The 20,840-nt window shown below is 45.8% G+C and overlaps 1 protein-coding gene across 1 annotated transcript; it reads right to left on the reverse strand.

The window, feature by feature from the left end:
• Nucleotides 1-327: 327 nt before the first annotated feature.
• POLE2 (polymerase (DNA directed), epsilon 2, accessory subunit) lies at nucleotides 328-18,590 on the reverse strand (the record flags this gene model as incomplete). The annotated part of the gene is made up of 18 exons (XM_008935852.1): nucleotides 328-346; nucleotides 1,127-1,194; nucleotides 1,314-1,490; nucleotides 3,068-3,176; nucleotides 3,474-3,551; nucleotides 3,650-3,709; nucleotides 4,826-4,880; nucleotides 5,084-5,173; nucleotides 7,120-7,292; nucleotides 7,877-7,949; nucleotides 8,925-8,973; nucleotides 9,368-9,424; nucleotides 9,958-10,041; nucleotides 11,160-11,234; nucleotides 13,478-13,571; nucleotides 14,795-14,872; nucleotides 15,799-15,874; nucleotides 18,490-18,590. Coding segments are annotated over 18 exons (1,516 nt in total), but the record flags the coding sequence as incomplete, so codon positions are not given.
• Between the last annotated feature and the right edge of the window lie 2,250 nt (nucleotides 18,591-20,840).

Consider the following 20,840-nt stretch of genomic DNA (forward strand, 5'->3'; position numbering starts at 1 on the left):
TCACAGAATTATTTAGGTTGGAAAAGACTTTTAAGATCATGTCCAACTGTTCCCCCAGCACTGCCAGGTCCCCACTGCCCCGTGTCCCTCACACCACATCTCCACGGCTTGGAAACCCCTCCAGGGGTGGGGACTCCACCACTGCCCTGGGCAGCCTGGGACACACCTTCACAACCCTTTAGGTCATTTGTGCACAAAATACACCACTTTTGGCTTTGATGTTTATTATAAACAGTCTGCAGTACACGTTAAAACTGAACCCATCCCAAACGAGTGCTGCTGTTGGCTGCACAGGGGCTCACTACCTTTCCACAGTCTGGCAGAAATTCAGAGACCCTGAAGCTTGCTGCAAACAACAAACAAAACCAGTATTTAGTTTTATTAAAAGATAGTTCCCTATAATATTTCTTCATTTGTGAAAGGCTTGATAATGTTTTAAGCTATTTAAAGACCTAACGCATCTTGTGGTACAACATTTTCTGTGTTCAAGTCAAGGTTACATGGGCAGAGCTATTATGAATACCCTTGGAAGGGTGGGGGCGTCACACACCCCAGTCTGAGAAAAGCACAACTTCTGCAACAAGATGTGAAATTAAAGCAGATAAATTTGCCCTTTTCCCATTGGTTTCTACCATCATTACTTCCAATCAGCAAATTTTAAGGCCTTTGATGGTTTTTAATACTGTTTTGCAGCCAGCCTTTTTACCAGGCATTGGCCAACCATGGTTGGAATTAGTAAGTACAGATTTAAAATACATTAAATCAAACCCTGAAAGTTGTTTCTGGGCTTGATTATGATCACAAAATGAACCAAGAATTTTGTAATTAACCTACATAAGCATCATCTCCAGCAATTAAACTGTTTCCCAGTCACTGGAAATCATGTTGTAAGGTCTGTCTTTTCTTTTACTTTTGGGTTGTGCTTCTCATTGTTGTTACATGACTGTGATTCCTAAATTTATTATTTTAGTTCCAGATATTTGGATTTCTTACACTGCCTACGTATGAAGCACATGTCTACGTTCAACTGCTACAACATTCCCTCTGTTTCTGTAATCAATTTTCTGTGTCCTTCCTGATAATGAGAAAGCCAGGAAATAAGATTAAGAAGCTGAATAAGATTTACCTGTCTTCAACTGTCCTGTTGGAGGGGTAGTATACTTTGAATGAAAATCCACTCCTTGGAAATGAACCCTGGAAAGAAAAAAAGCAGATGCCACAGTCATGTGAGTAAAATCCTGTACAAAGAGGAAGAGGCACTTGCCCGTGGCTGTGTCCCCTTGGTGTTTTGGGAAAGAGGAAGGAAATCTTACAGGGTTTATGCACAGGCAGTCGGTGTTGGTGACAGTGAAGGGGTCGTACTTGTCTGCAATGATGAGGATGTCTGGCAGGGGGTAGACCCTCAGGGAGTAGTCGTAGGCCCAGTACACAGGGCTCACGTACAGGGGGAGCGGCGTCAGGTGCCCCTGGGATAATATTGTCTTTACAAACTGGAACATAAACACAAAGAGTGAGTGGGAGCTGTTTTCTACGCCTCAAATTCACTCCTGCAGATGCTAATGCCCTGGTAATAAAGAAACCTGGAAGCTGGGGATGTTGTTTTGGCTCTGATTATGAATGATTTCTGCTTTGCTTGTTGTGTTGTGGTTTTCTTTTTAATGCACCAAATCCCTTCTAGAGTGTAACCACCTATATTTGAGGGTGTCAAAACTATTTCATCCATCAGACTCTCCAACAGAATCTGTTGAACTGTTCCTCCAACCCAGGAGGTGCCCACGCTGCCATAACTTTCATTTTCTGGGCTTTTGTTTTACCTTGTGGCTTCCTTGACCCACACTTAGAATCTTTTCCCTGAACTGAGGGAATTGTTTGATTCCCAAATGCTTTTGATTCCTTTGGCTATTCTGGGAGTTGCCCTGTTCCAGGCACCAGCTACTCCCTGAAATTCTCTTTTTCAGCTGGCCAACTTCAGCCAGGGTATTTTGGTTCCTGACACTCCTCCAAGCCCCTTGAAAGCTTTTGTTATCTCTAATCAATCACGGAGCTGCTGTTAGGCTCTGCTTTCCCCAAAGGGCCAAAATCAATGCAGCAACTTGGTGGGAGGCTCTGCTGGAAGAAAATAATGTCCCAGCTATTCCACTAATACTGTCCAAGGCCTAAAGGCACTAATAATTCAATCTAGCAGCAAAATTTCCCTCCCTCATTCTTCTTTTACACTGATGGTGGAATTAAAAAGATCTAGTGAGAGGCAGAAAAGGCAGAGAAAAACTGGAGTGTGCAAAGGCAACCCAGGACTCTCATCTGCAGGAGGAGTGGCAACACATAATTCTTCATCTCCTTGGTGGTTACTTCCCTTCCAAGCATGAGAAAGGCCCATAGGAGTAAGTGCCCTGGACTGAGCAATGTTGTGATGGAGCAAAGGAAGGAAGAGCTAAAAGAAGTTTCCAAGTCAAACAACAACAAAAAGGCCTGTAAAATAAATGGGAACAGGCTCCATCCATCACTGCAATGAGCCAGCACTGCCTGGATCATTCTCATCCAATTATATCAGTAAATCCCAGCAACTCCTGCTGTGCATTCATTAGCTAGAATCATAACTGGGAGAGCTGTGGTGATGTATCAACAACAGGATTAAGACTTCAAGGGAGAAGGCAGAAGCAGCAGGTGACCTTTGGGAAAAGGGACACGCTGCTTTACTGCAAATGTTGCTGGTTAATTGATCACATCTGAAAAAAAAAGTCATTTGTTTTAAAAGTTTGCCTTTGGGGATCAGTGTTTCTTGGTATGACATTCATTGCTGGTGCTCATGTACCAAAAATCAGCTGCCATGAGGTTCTGCATTCAAGGGCAAGGGAGACAACAAGAAGGACTTGATGCCATCCATCAGTATTTTACTGTCAAGCTGCAAAGAGAGGTGAGGAGAGTAAATGTATAGATCCTCCTTACAAACCCTCTTGGTTCCTCTTGCCCTGTGTGGTGAGGATGCAGATCACAGCACCCTAAATCAGCAAGAAAGACGCCAAGGAGGTCTCCTCCCCTCCAGAAGTGCTGGACACAGCCTACTCACGTGGCTGGGAATGTCCATGTTGCTGCCAGGGAAGCGGACGCAGTTCCTGCACATCTTGTTCACCAGATCTTCACGGAAGAGAATGATTTCTTGGGTGCAATATTGAATCCTAAACAAAAAAACGTTCATGAAATGAAATAAATGGAGATAAAACTAAAAGATTGGGAGCTGCATTATAAAGCTGGGCTCCCTCTGCTACAGGAACTAGAAAAAGCACGTTTCAAGGCTCCAGGGAGACCTTCTAGGGGCCTGCCAGGACTTCAAGGGGCCTAGAAGAAAGCTGGGGACAATTTTCAGCAGGGTCTTTTGGGACAGGACAAGAGGTGATGGTTTGAAACTAAAAGAGGGAGATTTAGACTGGACAGAAGGAAGATATAAAATATATAGCAGAAAGTTACACCATTACCTGCAAGGATTTGTGGTGAAAACTGAAAATGGCACCAGCTGCCTGAATTCCTCAGTAATATTTTCAGCCAGGGGAGGTCTAAAATAAATAGCAACTGATGGATCAGCCACAACTCTGCACCAGCTTGAACTATTGAACTCAAAATTCCAAAACCCGAGAGAGTGAAACAAACTGACCTTGGTAAAATAGAACCAGGACCAGGGTCTTCAGGGCCAGGGATGAACACAAATCGACTGCTGTAAAAAGATGAATATTTCATGTTGATAGGAGGTGATCTAGAAGTATCTCAAGGTTGGTGACATGCAGCTGTTACTCCACAGATGTGTGCAGATAACCCCTGCTGGGGCAGAGATGACAGCTCCTCCTGGCTTTAAGAACCACATAAATTGCAGCTAAGGCATGAGAGACATGCCCACTCCTCCCTGAAGTGAAGGAAAGCTTAAAAACCAGTCACTGTGCAAGGGGGGTTGACTGTGAGCAGGGAGACAGACCAAGCTGAGCTCCAGGATCCCATGAAGGGACCCCAGGTAACTTGGCAGCAGCAGCAGGACACAGGATGGAGGATCAGCACAGGAGACGTGCTCACTCACATCCCACACACAGCTCAAGAGCTGCAGGCTGAGGTCAGTCCTGGTTTTGGGCCCATTTTAGGAACTAGCTCTACTTGAGAGCTCCTGTTATGAATTGCAAAGTCAGAAGCCAGACAGCATAAGCCTGGCTGCCTCCCTAGTTTTATTTTCCTTTGTGTATTCAAATCTCTATAGAGGGGGATTTAGTTCTCCAGGCCTGGAATGGGACTCCCACAGAGCAGGGACACCAGAAAGGATAAATACAAGATTCCTTTGCAGGATGGGGTTGCTTTGGTGAGCTCTCACACTTCCAATCATGGAGAACTGTGTATGGACAAGACAGAAAGGAGATGTCTTTGTGGACACAGCAGCCAGTGTTTCAAGAGACACTGCCCTGGGCTGGTAGAGAAGGTCCAGAGGTGCTTGTAGTGGCCACCAAGGCTTCAACATCACTTCATAAAGCAGCACAGCTCGGGCAGAACCCAACAGAATTCCAGGGGAGAAGGGCTTACCCAGACAGCACTTTTGGGGAACCATGGGCCATGTTTAAGCCATGTGGAAGATGTTCCAGGGAGAGGCAGTTTCACAGAACAGCTGCTACCATGAACAAGTTATTTTAGATAAAATCAAAACCTTACAATGCTCCCAAAACAAACTTGTAGGCCTGTCCCAAGACCAGCGTGCTGTCCTTCTCACAGTAATGAGAAAACACAGTACCTGAGAGTTTCTTAAAGTAATTAAAGCAGAGGTTTCACAAAAAGAAGATTTCCCTTAGCTGTGTACCTTTTATGAATGCTGGGATATTCACATATAATATCTGCAAGAGCCTTCAAGGAACCTAGAGTCAGGAAAAACAAAAACCTGTGATACAACACCTGGTTAGACAATAAACAGCTATTACATGAATCACCCTTATGCTTCAGCACATTAAAAAATATGTCACTTGGGAAAGAAGGGTTTCTTTTCTGCTCTCTTCATTTGTTTTGCCATCATTATTTTAGTTTAACATATGTATCTGAGTGTATACCAAGGCTTCCCTACCTTTCAGTGACTGAATTTGACCTTTTCCATATGGTGCAGATGAAAAATTCCCACAAAAGAAAAAGCAGGTTGGAGGTGCAGAGGAATAACCTGGGAAAACAGAGGATCTGTGAGTACAGCCATTCACTCTGGAATCTTTCAGCATTTCAGCCCCCAGTCCGTTCCATTCCTTGGGAGGCAGAAACTGAAACAGCACTTCAAGATCTGCTGCTGTTAATACACCTGAAGTATCTTCTCCACACAGGACTTTTTTAGCTTAAAAAGGATGATGGCAAAGTACAAGTGTCCCTCAGAGGAAGCCCTCTGTTATTTGCAGGCCCAGTTCCAACAACATCATTTGTGTGTCTCCAACTATTGATCCAGCCATATAATTACACAAAGTACATTTATAACAAATAATACCATTTTAAAACACTCTCTTTCCTTAAAGAGAAAAACAGTGAGCAGGTAGCAATGGATTACTATTAATCTTCAAGCATCACTCCAATTCAAGGGCTCTACCAACATTTAATTCACTCCCTGGCACTGCAAAGCACTGGTGACTGGAACTGCCTGAGCATCCTGACAACCTGATGAATCCCTCACAGTATCACTAATCACCCAGAAACACAGGTTTTATAAGGAGGAGTTAAAAAGGAAACCCAATTCCATCCCTAAAATAAAAATATCTGCTCAGGCATTCACCTCACGTTCCAGGTTACTCTCCCTTTTCCTAACAGGCAGCACCACACTTGGATTTACTTCACTATTTTTCAATCCAGTTGGTAAATAGGACAGAATTGTTTATACCAAATGGCTCATCAAGGGTTTTTTTCCTTGCAGTTCCACTCAGCCATTATTTTTAGTATATAATTATGAAAGTTATTACTTGCCAATTAAAAAAAGTCTCAAAGTAGTAAATGCAGTGTTGGCATCTTTGGCAATTGAGTTCAGAACATGAACCTCACTGCCCAAAGTCCCTTTATTCCTTCAGCAAGTGCAATCTTAGGTCAAGTTCAGCTTCCTCCAAGGATCTCACCAACTTTGATCAAGATGGTGAATTGTCTTCCCAACTCCTGGATATGGTGTGGTAATTTGTATCCAATTTTCTCTAGGTGAGTAGCTGTTCCCCACCCTTAAACTTCATGCTGCTTATTTTTAAAGCAGCCACCCTCTCACACTTCCACTCTACCTAAAACAGCCAGGACAAGCTGTTCCAAAACTGCTCTGGAATACAAAGAAGCAATTCACAGCTCTGGCAGATGCTTGCTATCCAAATGTTGTCAACATTCTTAATGTGATGATGTGTGGAAGAAACAGTTTGTATTTTAAGAGGAACTGACATTTTTTTTCCTTGGTAGAACTAGAAAGCATTGGAGGGACTGCTGAGCTGCCATGAAGCAAGAAGTTTTCTTTAAACTAAGCTTAGGAAGAACTTTCATGAGCAAGGGAAATGTTCTTGTCACAGTACATAAAATGGCTGCTGTCCAAACCAATATTAGTACTTTGTGATTTATGAAAAGGAAGTGTCTGCTTGCAAAAATAGACTCCAATCCAATCTGTAAAGCCATCAGAGAAAGATCCAAAAGAAATGTAACAGCAACCATCAAGTGCAAATAGCTGTTACTAAAATTAGCATGAGGTATCACTGGCTTTGGGCCTGGGTTGAGTGAGATCCTACCAAGAAATGCAACAGTTGGGCTGATTCTAGTGTCTTGCTGCACTGGTCAGCTCCATCCACCCAGGCTGCAAAGGGCTCAGAGAAATGGTAAAAATCCCCTAAACCAAGGCTCAGAGTCACAGCAGGTCTCACTCAGAAGAGGGAGATTTAGACTAGAGAGAAGGAAGATGTTCTTTGCTGCTGAGGGTGGTGAGCCCCTGGCCCAGGTTGCCCAGAGAGGTGGTCGCTGCCCCATCCCTGGAACCATTCCAGGTGAGGTTGGCCGGGGCTCTGAGCCCCCTGCTCTAGCTGCAGATGTCCCTGCTCAGGGCAGGGGGTTGGACTGGGTGGCCTTGAAAGGTCCCTTCCCACCCAAATTATTCCATGATTCACCTACCTGAAAACATTGTGTGAAGCTTCTCCAGAACTTCTGCTTGGTCCAGCCACACATCAGAAAGAAACACAAACATGGCATCTTCATTTTCATCCTCCAGCTGCTTTAGTTTTGCAGAAGCCTTTACTGAAGCTGAAGAAGGCCCTCCAAAGAAGTTTATATTCCCATAGAAGGCCCTACATCGTTAAAATATTCAAGTTAGTTCTGTTTTCCTCTCAAATCATTAGTAGTTTTGATTATGACTCACTTAAACCACTTTAATAATTACTATTATTAGGATCAGGAGCTCAGATGGTATCAATAATCATTTAGTACTCCAAGGGGAAAGCCAGGAAGGGAAATGGCAGCAGAGGAGCTGGACATGGAGCAGAAGCACTGCCCTGCTGTAACTCAGCACATCATCCCAGGGTAATATTTGTCCTGGGCTCTTTCCCACCTCCATTCTCTGAGCAACAAGGAATTGCTTATTCCCATATAATAGTTACCTAGTTCTGCAACTGAGAAGAGCTTGGATCCCAGTTGTTATTAATGCACAGAACCCAGGGGCCTTTGGAAGGGTTTTTCTGCCAAGACTACAAGCTTTAGTGCTGGCCCAAGTAGTGCAGCAGGTCCAAAATTGCTTCCTTAAAACTTTATTTATTCTGAAGCATTTGGGGAAGACCAGCACACTTTATTGTCACAGAAACTCTAAAATAGTAACACACTACCACAGAAACTGTAACAAAACATGGAGGGAGGCTGCCAAAAGTCACTTTTATACCTAGTGGTAGCAGAAGGCTCAGTAGGTGGAAATCCAAAAGCGTTCACATGAAACACTTCATCTTCATACCAACCTAAGAGATTTTTGAACAAGAAAATCACTTTGAGTTTCTCTAACAACATCAAGTCCTAGCCATGAGCCAGATGTTGGCAGCTGTGTCAGTCCCAGCCTCCATCAATCCCTCCCTTGTGGCAGCACCAGTCCCTCTGCTGTTCAGTGCTGAACCAAACCATGGAACTCCCTGGCTGAAAGACAAGCTGAGCAAGAAACCAACTATTTTTTTTTACCCCAGACACTTCTTTGAATGGCTTTGCTGCACAGCCACATAAACAACCTTCTCAACCCAACCAAGTGGGAATGTAGGGGAACCAGAATCAATTTTGCTGGCCCTGCTCCAGAAGAGTCTCCATCAAACTGCACCTTGTCTCCAGAACTGTCCCATCTGCTAAAGGAACAGAAGTCATTGGGTGACACTTGTCCCCACCAGCATTTCTGCTCCAAACTTCTATTTACTACATACATTTTAAACATCACATACATTATGGATGGAGCTTGGAGCAACCTGGTCCAGTGTGAGGTGTCCCTTCCCCCCCTTGCAGGGGGGTTGAAACTAGATGATATTCAAGGTCCCTTCCAACCCAAATAGTTCTATGGTTCTGTGACATTAGAAAATAAGACTTTGGCAAAGCTTTGCCAACAAAAAAGCAGCATTTTCCAATTGTTAAATCACACTGCTGGGTTATTCTGGGCTGTCTTCCTAACCTAGTCATATCTCCTCCAAGCATGCTGGAGCCAGGCTAACTAAGGCCAAAGCTCAGAGCTGCTAGAGATGCTCCCATCCCACCCCCATGGCTGGAAACCACCAATTTTGCAGAGCTCTGTTCTCTGCCTCCAGAGCCAGTGAGGTAACAGGAAAGGGTTATGGCCAAAAATCTCACTCACAAACTCCACTTATGGTCAAGCCCTGTCAAGAGACAAGACGTGGAACTGCAGCAACAGCCATTAACAGAGTAACTTATTACAGGCTAAGAAAAACAGTCTGCTTTACCTTCTGCCAAAACAAAGGAGGACTCAGTATATAAACCACTGTGGAACTGGTGCAGGAAGGTTAAGAAATGTATTTTTCTTAGATCAGGACTTTTAAGCTAATCTTTAGCCAAAGTTTGGTGTAATACATTTGGATACCACTGAAAGTTCACAGGCTGCCTTATGAGCCAGGCAAGTAATTAATCTGGTGGCTGAGGAGGTAAGTTCAGAAGCAGCCCACAAGGAGGAACATGCTTTGCTTCCACCAGGAGAAATTGTCCTGGCAGTCTCTGTGCAAGGGCACTGAGCTGCAGCAACTAAGGCATTTGAAAAAGAAGGAAAAAGGCACAAGCTGCAATTCTCCATACATCCTTTTTAATGCTCAGTATTGATTTACTATTCCATTTTAAATTCTCCAGGTCTATAGGAGATTTCTCCACCTCTGACAGCACAGAAAAAGGATATGGCTTTGCTAAGGTCAAGCTGGACGACTCCTGTAGGGTCTTCTAGGAAAAATTTCCCCTAAAAAACAGGATAAATAAAGCAAAATATGCTCAAACACATAGATATTTCAATCAGAATCATCCATCAGTCAGCATTTAGAAATTATTTAGTGGGGTTTAATAAGCTTAGAACACAGAGACAGAACTGCAAACACTGGTTTACAGGCAGTGCATCTCAGCACCTTACTGCTGAGCTCCTGCAGTCTGGATTCCTGGCACACCCCTTCCCTACAGAGTCCCAGACAGCCACGGGAAGCTCCAGCATCTCAGGAAGGGGCAGGCCTAAAACCTGGAGCTGGTTCTGGCTGCTGACACAATGCATTATGAAATTCTGTCCTGAGAAGACAAAGACACTTCCCCTCACAGACCAGCACCAACTGCTTGTGGGAAACTCTCTTCTGAGGTCTCAAAGCACTGACGTTGATGGGAGTTCTGCCACTGACTAATGTGACAGGACAAGGTGGTGAGATACTTAAGTCTTCTCATTTTCTGATATATTATAACACAGAATGAAAGGTGCCTTAGATACTACACAATAAAAAAGCAACCTACCTCCTTAAGCTGAGTTATCATCCCAAGCACAATCACTTCTCCCACTTTAGCTGTATTGCCCAAGAGAGTTTCTACTGTTTTAAGCTGGAACCAAAGGCAAAGAATTAAATAGGAATGGAATCAAACTCTTCACACTCTTCAGCCAGCAAGACAAAGCACCACACAGCACACACCTTTACAGAACGCACAAAGGAGCTAGGAGAGAATACAGGCTGAGAAGAAAAATGTGGGACATGTTTCTGCAGCCAGGTTAGGAACAGATTCCCAGTAACAGCTGCCAGCATGAACTGCTCAGTGAGGAAATACGTATCCTGACTATTTTGCTTACAACTGAAGAGGACAAGTGGCAATTTCTGCTCTTGCCTAAGAATGTCAATTGTAGTGATTAGTTCCTCAGCAGGATCCCTTGTGAACTGCAGGGCCAGCCCAAACCAACACAGACTACTCTGAGTGAGGAACCTTTGAGACCCCTCCAGAGGATCACACCACACACTGTGCTCTCTGTGGTCTCTCTCTGGATGAACTTCTGTTGGTCTGTCAAGCTGCAGTGAAGAGAGACAAACCCACATCACCAGCAGAAGAGCTGAACTGCTGACAGGGAGGAGAGGAAGCAGCCAAGGGAGGGAGCTGCCTGTGAAGCCTGGGTGGAGATGCAGACTCAGCTCAGCTAAGGTCAGGGAGAAGCAGGGGAGCTGAGCAAAGCAAAAGCTGTTACCTGGCACCCAGTGATGCACACATTCATCTTTTTCACAAAATACATAATAACTATATAATATAGCCTGAGCATTTGGTATGTGAGAGCTGAGAGGGGACAGAACAGTCTAAAGTTGTGACCTGCAGTTGTAGGTTTGTGCATTCAGTGCTTACAAAAGGAAGAAAGAAGCAGGGAAAATATCCCAAAGCAGAGGGAAGCAAAGTGTAAGGAGCTGAACAGCTGATGTCCTTCCTCTGCTGGGAGCCACATTTCTCTCATGCTCCTCAGCTGCTTTTCAGCCCTTTGGTGGTCAGGCTGATCTGAGCCAAACAACTGCATTTTTGACACACAGGCTAAAAATAATCCAAACTAACTCATTTCCATCGATTGCTCATAATGAATGTCAAACTAAGATGTCACTGAAGAACTATTACTGCACTGAAGTGTAACACAAGTACAGTTCCCTTTCCAAGAAAAAAAGAAAAGGAAAAAAAACAGATTCTTTTACCTGGAATTTGCTCTTACTGTCATCAGGATGAGCAACGGCTGGTGAAGGAGTGAACAACTCATGTCTGTGAGTCCTCTGCAGAAACCAAAATTGAAGTCATCCAGTTTAAAAATGAATGAGCACTGTCAGAAAGCCAGTTCATTACAACCACTGCACAAAATACAGTTTACATTTTTCATACTCTCTATTATTCAGCAACATTTAATTTCTTGAGGACAATCAGTCCTTTCCACAAGAATCTGCTTCTAAGAAATCGATCAATAATACTGGGCAATAAAACTAAGCCCAAAAAAGTAACATCAAAGCAGCTGTAACACTTCTAAAAGAAGTTATTTCTGACTACCTGGCAGGAAGAGGTGCAAGAGTGAGGGGAAGTAAACTGTATTAAATGCTGATTTGGTGGAAAAAAAGCTGGTTTCTCTTCAGGGCAGGGCCTACTAAACATAAGCACTTAATTTAATTATATATTTTTAATAACAGGAGCAAGCTTCATTAACAAATAAACTGCAGGAAGCATGAAGAAAATGCATTGTAGAAATTTTCTCTTCTTTCACTGTTTTTTTGTGCAGCCTGGAAGCCTCCCCACAGATCAAACCCATCACTAGAAGCCAAGGAACACAGGCAGCAGTTCCAGTCAGCAGCCCTCACCCCCACGGTGGCCTGAAGGTCAGAAAGGAGCACAGCAGACAATCATACACCAAACCTGTGCAGCAGAGAGTCTGGGTGAAACCACCATGCCAAGAGGTGCAGGAGCACAGCACAATCAGGAAAAGAAGGCTTCAGGATACAGACCCTGTGGACACCTCCAGCTGCTGGCTGCAGAAACCTGCTGTTTTCACAGAATGGTTTGGGCTGGAAAGGACCTTCAAGATCATCTAGTTCCATCTCCCCTGCCATGGGCAGGGACACCTCCCCCTAGACCAGGTTGCTCAAAGCCTCATCCAACCTAGTTTTGAACATATCCAGGATTGGGGCATCCACAACCTCCCTGGGCAACCTGTGCCAGTGTCTCACCACCCTCAGAGTGAAAAACTTCTTCCTTACACCTAATCTAATCTTTCTGTTTAAAACCATCACCCCTTGTCCTACCACTACACTCCCTGAAGTAGTGAGGTGGGGATCAGTCTCTCCTCCACGTGGCCCAAAGGACAAGCAGGGTGGCATGGACAGAACTATGTGCCTGCTGTCTGCCTGTGTCCAAGAGTCTCACTCACACCTCTGGCCAGGGCTGCACACAGGCAGTTAGGTCTGTGCAGCACCTGCCAGCACCGAGCAGGATCTGTGCTGTGGATCAGCTCAGTGCAGGTAGTCCAGAGACCTGAAAAATCAGGACCAAAAAAAGAGACTGAAGCATCTGGTCAGCAGCTCATGCCCTTTCCCATCACTGCTCCTGCTGGGCTGCACAGCAGAGGCAGGGCACGGAGTGGGAGTGAGCAGGCACATGAGGTGGAGCTGGATCGCAGCTCCTGGGGTGAGGGGAAGAAAGGAGAACAGGATTGTGACCCTGTTGTGAGAGACAAGCAGGCAGCACGTGCTCAGGGACTGACTTGAAGATGCTGAGGGGCCTGGAGCATCTCTGTGCCAGGACAGGCGGAGAGCCCTGGGGCTGTTCAGCTGGAGAAGACTCAGAGGGGATCTGATCAATGCTGAGCAAGAGCTAAAGGGCCCATGGGGGGGCAAGAGGCTGGGGCCAGACTCTGATTTTCAGTGGTGCCCAGTGACAGGACAAGGGGCAATGGGCACAAACTGGAACCCAGGAGGTTCCATCTCAACACAAGGGAAAAAAATCTTTGGTGTGAGGGTGTCAGAGTCTGGAGCAGCTGCCCAGAGAGGCTGTGGAGTCTCCTGCTCCGGAGAGATCCCAAACCCACCTGGACACCATCCTGGGCACCCTGCTGTGGGTGAGCTGCTGGAGCAGGGGGGTTGGACCAGATGATCCTCAGAGGTCCCTTCCTATCCCCACCATGCTGGGGTTCTGTGTGTGTCACCAAGAGATGACAATGGCTCTCAGTGGGCATTTTGAAATCTGAGAAATGAATAAACAAACTAAACTCCCTTGCTTTGAGGAGTGCCTGAACAAGAACTTCCTGGAGCTTCAGTTTTGCCTGACCTCAACAAGCACATGAATCCACCCTGCTGTGCAGTGCCAGCTGAGAAGACTTGATAAACTTTAGGAAAAGTCCTGTTCTCATTCTGAGTTTATTTAAACTGTAGCTCACAGAAGCACCTCACCACAAAGCACTGCTGAACACGTGAAGGATACAAACCCCAGCATTTAGTTTGTGTGTTTTGTTAAGCAGAGCAGAACCCTTCCTGACCTGCTGTAAGATGGAGTAGCGCTCACGAAACAGCTCTGCTTTATCCCTGGCAGTTCCAAATAAACTGGGTACAGGCAAATTGGTCATTGACAGGCTGCAAAAAGTGTAACAAAATCCAGATTAGAAAAGGTACATTCCACAGACAAAAAATGCCGTATTGACCTAAAAGTTGTAGAAGGCTGCAAAAGCTGTAACACTGCTGCATAATTTATTCCCTCAGTGAGGAAGATTCTGCCAGGGGTCCTGTGTTTCTGCACTCTGAAAGCTTCATCCATTTAATTCCCCTCTAGCTCACAGGCCTGGAGATTTATCTTCCCACCTGAACAGGGCTCTGCAGAAATTAGTTTTTTTTTAAAAAAGCACCTTTCTCTTTGAAGTGGCCATGAACAAGAGGATTTGGAAAGTGTCTTCATGGTGTTCTCTGCTTCCAACAGCTTGGAAAGCCAGGAATTGGCGCTGGCACAAAACACCAGCTGCAGACACACAGATTTCATTTGCCAGACTGGCAGAATCATGGGGCAAGGCCAGAAAATGAGCTGCACGTTACCAGGGGGTCACTGCCACCCCTCACAATGAACCGCTACCCATTCCTCAGCTGCCACCACTTTGGGCTTTTCAAAAGCATGGCTTCTTTTTAGCCCAGCAGCCTGGGCTCCTTGCTATTAAAGGTAATTTTTTTAGCCAGCAAAATAGTTACAACCAGTTCCTCCAACTACTTCTCTGGTTCTCTGACATCCAGAATCACCAGTTGCTCCTGATATTTCTTTTTTAGCTGTTGTAGTTCTCCTTAGAAATCCCCCAGGGCTTCAGGGAGCTGCAAGCTACAGTCTAAGAAATAAATACATGCAACAAGATAGACCCAATTTACTAAAAAAATAAAATTAAACAGCCAAATGTAAACAAACCCCAACCCTCCAAACTATATTTAGTGATATCTGTCCTTAGCCTGACAGTCTCTTTGATTCATTAGATGACATAAACATGGTTGGACATTTTACTATCTGATAAACAGCAAAGTTTCAGAGGCAGTAACACCCCAGACCCCTCTGCCACAGGGGATGCTGGTGCCCATTCCAGTGCCAGCCTACTGGACTAGGAAAAACCCATCAACACCTTTATTCCTGAGCCAGCATTTATCACAGTCTGACTAGCTCCTTAGAGACTAGGAAATAAAATTGTCTCATTTTCTCTCTCAGACTTGAGGTGAGCAGAACTAAGAAGGCAAGATTAGAAATCAGACTTTTAACCCTATAGAAATAAAGGGGTTTTTTTTCTTAAAACAAGAAGAGGTTGCAACTTCACCCAAGCCAGACTTACGGTATAAACTTCTTTCTTTCTGAATTATAAATATAACGTGGGATATCAAAGGCTCCAATAATGTTGAAAACGTTTTCTCTGAAATAAGAATACATGAAGTGGATGAAACAAACAGCAACAGAACATGTCAGATAAAATTGTGTTTGTTTTGCTCACTATCACCATTCCTCTCACATCCCTCTGCCTGTTGGCTGCTACCACATCTCTGAATTCAGAAGAGGAAACTTCAGAAGTTCATTTAGGAATGAGAGATGGAGACACCTCCTTTCCTTAACCATCCTCTGCTCTATGACCACAGAAAAGCCTTGCCATGGCTCATGTGGCACAAAATATTGATCACAGTGTAGCCACTGAGAATGTGATCACAGGATCTGCTGGACATACCTAGCAAACCATTTCTTCCACTTTGGATTATGTTGTCAATACATCATGTAGATGCTAAAGGAAACATTTATCACAGCCCCAAAACTCTCAGAAACTCAAATAATTGCTCTCCACTTTGTTATCAGAGAGTGCAAATCAATCACAGCTCTCAAAACAAACAGAAAAGCAGAAACAAGCACCATGCAGAGAAAACTCTTCCAAGAGCTTTCAGAGAAGAAACATCTTAAGAAAGGCACAAAAATAACTTTAGATCATTTTAAACCAGACAAAAGGAAATAAAGACATGAAGAGAAGTAAAAAGGTCTCTCTGCACTGAAACTATTGGTTTATTTTATTGGTTAATATTCCACCTGGATCACACCTCACACACAACCACAGTATTTGAATTCCACAATGTCACCATTATATTTAGAACCCCCTGGAGGCCTATCCAGGAGAACAAATTTTCTAGGAAGGAACATTTCTAACCCTCAAAGACAGTACCAGGAAGAGAAGAGAACACAGCAATTACTGCACGAGCAGCACTGCAGACAACTCCTGACATTTCTTTCCCAAGAGGAAGGAAGGGAATGCACATCAACTCCCAAAACCCCAAATCAATGAAGCTGAAGTCACCATACACAGTCTCATCTGACCCCTGGCTGCATTCCTGGACGGCTGCTTCCACTGTGGATTGTTCAATCATGTTACAGGACACTGAAAAGAAAATTTCAAAGGGTGAAAACCTTTGGAGGAGGTCTGGAGGAGGAGTTTCTTCCAGGACGTTGCCATACAGGTTGATGTCCTCAGTAGTCAAACTGATGAAGACAATTTTGGAGACAGACACGTTGCTGACCACCAAGATCATCAAGTCCAACCATCAACCCAACACTACCATGAGCACTAAACCATGTCCTGAAGTGCCACATCTACGTGGTTTCTGGCACCTCCAGGGATGGTGGAGGCTACAGCTTGAGTACTGGGGTCAGGTCTGGCCATGAATACTGGGGAACATGTCTTATAAAGAGCAGCTGAGGGAACTGGGGGTGTTTAGGCTGGAGGAGGCTGAGGGGAGACCTTCTGGCTCTCCACAGCTCCCTGACAGAAGGCTGGAGTGAGGTGGGGGTTGGTCTCTTCTCCCAGGGAACCAGTGATAGGACAAGAGGCAATGAGCTCAAGTTCTGCCAGGGGAGGTTTCAAGTGGATATTAGGCAGAATTTCTTTCCTGGCAGAGTGGTGAGTCCTTGGCCCAGGCTGCCCAGGGAGGTGCTGGAGTCCCCATCCCTAGAGGGGCTCAAAAAACTCATAGATGTGGCACTTGGGGCATGGTTTAGTGCTCATGGTAGTGTTGGGTGGATGGTTGGACTTGGTGATCTTAGAGGCCTTTCCAACCTTAATGATTCTATTATCCCATTGCTGCAGTAAGAATATAAAGCTTTAACTTCTGTAGCCTGTGCTCCAGTAGAACTACAGAAGAAGGATGTGCCTGCTCTTGATTCAATTTGGTTTAAACAGGATAGGCTGGGAAGGTTTCCTGAACTCACCTAGCATTTAATTTAGATCCCATTTATATGGATTTGAATCTCCTCAGCCAAAAACTGGAAGAGAGCTGGATGTTCCAGGTTCTCATGAGCTCTGATGAGTAGAGACCCACACGTGGCAGGCACCAGTGCCACCCCTTTAACTCAAGGTGCTACAACTCCTACGTGTTGTGCTGTCAGCCTGTGTCAGGTCTATTCTGAGGTACCACCCCATGGCACACAGGAGCAGGGACACTGGATCTGTGTGCTCAGGACATACAGCCCCAGGTAAGCAGGAGGAAGTCCCCAGACAAAATCCTGCTGACAGATGATGGAGTTTCAGGCACGCTCAGAACCAAATGGGTTGTGAGAACTTTACCAGACAAAGCTCAGCTCTTTGAGCATCTCATGTTTTTAGGGGAAACATAGAACAGTTCTGGTTGGAAAGGACCTTGAAGATCATGGAGTCCAACCATTCCCCAGCACTGCCAGGTCCCCACTGCCCCATGTCCCTCACACCACATCTCCACGGCTTGGAAACCCCTCCAGGGGTGGGGACTCCACCACTGCCCTGGGCAGCCTGGCACAGCCCTGGACAACCCTCAAGGGCAAGAAATTGTTCCTCAGGGACAACCTCAACCTCCCCTGGGGCAACTTGAGGCTGTTTCCTCTTGTCCCCGTTGGGGAGCGAGCCCGCCCCCCCCCTGGCTCCAGGCTCCTGTCAGGAGCTGTGCAGAGCCAGAAGGTCTCCCCTGAGCCTCCTTTGCTCCAGGCTCAGCACCCCCAGCTCCCTCAGCTGCTCCTCCCCACACTTGGGCTCTAGGCCCTTCCCCAGCTTCGTTGCCCTTCTCTGGCCACGCTCCAGCCCGTCAAGGACCTTCTGGTAGTGAAGGGCCCAAAGCTGAACCCAGGATTCGAGGGGTGGCCTCCCCAGTGCTGAGTCCCAGGGATGATCCCTGCTCCTGCTGGCCACACTAGTGCTGATCCAAGCCAGAATGCTGGTGTTCTTCTTGGCCATTTGGGCCCATTTTCCAGGAGGTTTCTAGAATTCACTTTTGGACTTAGTAATGAATGGGATTCCATGTACTTTGACACACCCAGCAGGTAGACTGTTCCAGTGCCTCAGTGCCCTGATGTTAGCAGCACCTTCTGCCCAATGTGACCATCACAAGATCACGTTGGCAGAACAGCACAGCAGCATCTGCCTGGCTAGTGCAGAGAACATCCAGGTGAGAGTTAAACTCCACCCACAGTTGCTTTAAGTTAAAAGGCTGGACCATTACACTGCTGCACAGGCATCTCCCTCTCCACTTGGATGTGGGGGCAGTGATCTCTGAACCAAGGAGTGCAGCTGTCCCTTCTTGCAGTCCCAGTGAGGCTCCTCAGATTATAGCTGTCAACAACCCCAACACTCTCCTCCACCTGGCCTACTAAATAATAAGCAAATTAATTTCTTATTATTTCTTTGCTTGATTTGAATATTGAAAATTATACTCCCAAATGCAAAGACATCCATACAAGCTGACCTTGGGGCCTTTAGAACTGGCACTGAAAAATTTCCCTCCTTTTGGAGAAGTCAGGAGGTACCAGGCTGCCAGCTTTTGAAATGCAAAATTATCCTGCCTTTTGCTGACATCACAAACTTCAGTATTTAACAAAACAAAATGTCAACAAACACATTTATCTTCATCAGCCCAGCAGACTAAAATGACACCTCTAGTCTGTACGCTGCCAGTAACTCTGCCTTTGTCAAAATAAAATGATAACCATAAAATAAACTCAGGAAGCTTAAGAAATGAAATGTTTACTCACAGGATTGTTTTTCAACAGCATCGATGACATTTTCAATTACATTGTCCAGTTCTACCTCATTGATGGACTGAAGAGCTTCAGTGAGGTACTTCAGAGCATCCCTAATGCCAGTGAAGAAGAAAGTCAGCTCAAAAAGCAATTAACATTCCATACAGTACAAACTAGGCCAGTTTTGGCAGATGTGCACATAATCACTGAATGGCTTGTGATTAAAAGGGTAGAAATAATTAGTACCACACAACACTGCACTAGTTTAATTCAATGAAAAAAATCATCAGGGTTGAAAACACTGAGGATAAGAAGCAGACACAGAGAACCTTGTCTTCATACAGTCGTGGAAAGACTCATGGCAGAAGGGACCTCTGAGGTCTCCTGGTCCAGCTTTCTGCTCTAACAGCTCAGCCCAGTCAAATCCATCCAAGGATGGAGATCTCACAGCCCCTCTCGGCCCTGTCCTGGTGCTTAACTGATGAACAACTTCTCCACAGGATTGCAGAGAAGTCCATGGTAGAAGGGAACTCTGGAGACCACGTGGACCAACTGTCTATTGAAAACAGGGCCCTCGAGCCAAGTCTTGAGTTTATTTCCAGTGAGGGAGATTCCACCACTTCTCTAGCCAACCTACTCCAAAGTTTAATTGCTCTTATAGTGAAGATTTTATTTTAAGCTTGTGCCCATTGCCTTTTACCCTGTTGCTGTGCATGTTTGCAAAGAAAGGGCCTCTGTCTACTCTATAACCATCTTTTAGGAAAACTGGTATTAAATCCTCCTGAGCCTTTCCTTCTTGACACTCAGTAAATCCAAATCCTTCACATTTTTTCCATGTCAAGCTCTCCAACCTTCTAATCATAGAATCACAGGATGGTTTGGGTGGGAAGGGACCTTTCAAGGTCACCCAGTCCAACCCCCTGCCCTGAGCAGGGACATCTGCAGCTAGAGCAGGTTGCTCAGAGCCCCGGCCAACCTCACCTGGAATGGTTCCAGGGATGGGGCAGCGACCACCTCTCTGGGCAGCCTGGGACAGGTGCTCACCACCCTCAGCAGCCAAAATTCTTCCCTTCTCTCTTGTCTGAATCTCCCTCTTTTAGTTTCAAACCATCATCCCTTGTCCTGTTACAACAAGCTCTGCTAAAAAGTCTCTCCCCAGCTTTCTTCTAGGCCCATTCAGGTCCTGAAAGACTGCAAGGTCTCCCTGGAGCCTTCTCTTCTCCAGGATAACAGTCCTGTTATCTACAGTCTCACAGTCAGTAATAATAATTTTCTTATTAATGTCATCTGTTGGCCAATCAAAACTGACATTTTGCTTAACAGCCTGACCTTCAAAATGTCTCTTTTCATTTAACTGTGGGAGTCAGGAGCTCTGAACTTGGACACCTCACTAATGAGACTGCCAGGACAGTGTTCAAAATAATCACATCAGATCCCATCCACACCAGAAACAAAATGGAACCGATATTAACGCAAGATCCTGAAAGGGGAAATGTGAGCAGTGGAGCCTCAGGCAGTCTTCTAAAACATGACACCTTCCACCACAAGCAGAAATCGCTTTTCTTTGACCTTTCTTTGACCATGTCTCTAATACATGTTATTATGTACCTTTGGAAATGCCATTTCTGCTGAACACAGAACTGGCAAGTGCAGCTTGGGAAGATCACAGAGCTGTCAAGGACAGCAGCAGACAAAAAAAAAACCAACCAAACATCCAACACAACCAGAGAGGGTATCAAGGAGAGACCGAGCTTTTGGTGCTACCTAAACCCAAGCACTACAGTGGGTCAGATCACAGAACCCCAGCATGGTAGGGTTGGAAGAGACCCCTGGGGATCATCTCATCCAACCCCCTGCTCCAGCAGCTCACCCACAGCAGGGTGCCCAGGATGGTGTCCAGGTGGGTTTGGGATCTCTCCAGAGCAGGAGACTCCACAGCCTCTCTGGGCAGCTGCTCCAGGCTCAGCCACCCTCACACCAAAGAAGGTTTTCCTTGTGTTCATATGGAACCTCCTGGGTTCCAGTTGGTGCCCGTTGCCCCTTGTCCTGTCACTAGGCACCACTGACAAGAGTCTGGCCCCAGCCTCTTGCCCCCCACCCTTTAGCTCTTGCTCAGCATTGATCAGATCCCCTCTGAGGCTTCTCTTCTCCAGCTGAACAGCCCCAGGGCTCTCAGCCCGCCCTGGCCGCAGGAGCTCCATCCCCTCAGCACCTCGGCTGGATGATGGCAGGCGCCCCCCGCAGCAGGCCAAGCCAAACACGAGGGCGTCGGAGGAGGGCTCCGAAGGGCTCAGCGTGGCGAGGAAGAGCAGGGGAGGCGGCACCACAGCCCCGGGCAGGCGGTGCGGGCCCGACGCTGAGCA

The sequence above is a fragment of the Merops nubicus genome, unplaced genomic scaffold (genome assembly GCF_000691845.1).
Source record: "Merops nubicus isolate BGI_N331 unplaced genomic scaffold, ASM69184v1 scaffold25022, whole genome shotgun sequence".
Taxonomy (NCBI): domain Eukaryota; kingdom Metazoa; phylum Chordata; class Aves; order Coraciiformes; family Meropidae; genus Merops; species Merops nubicus.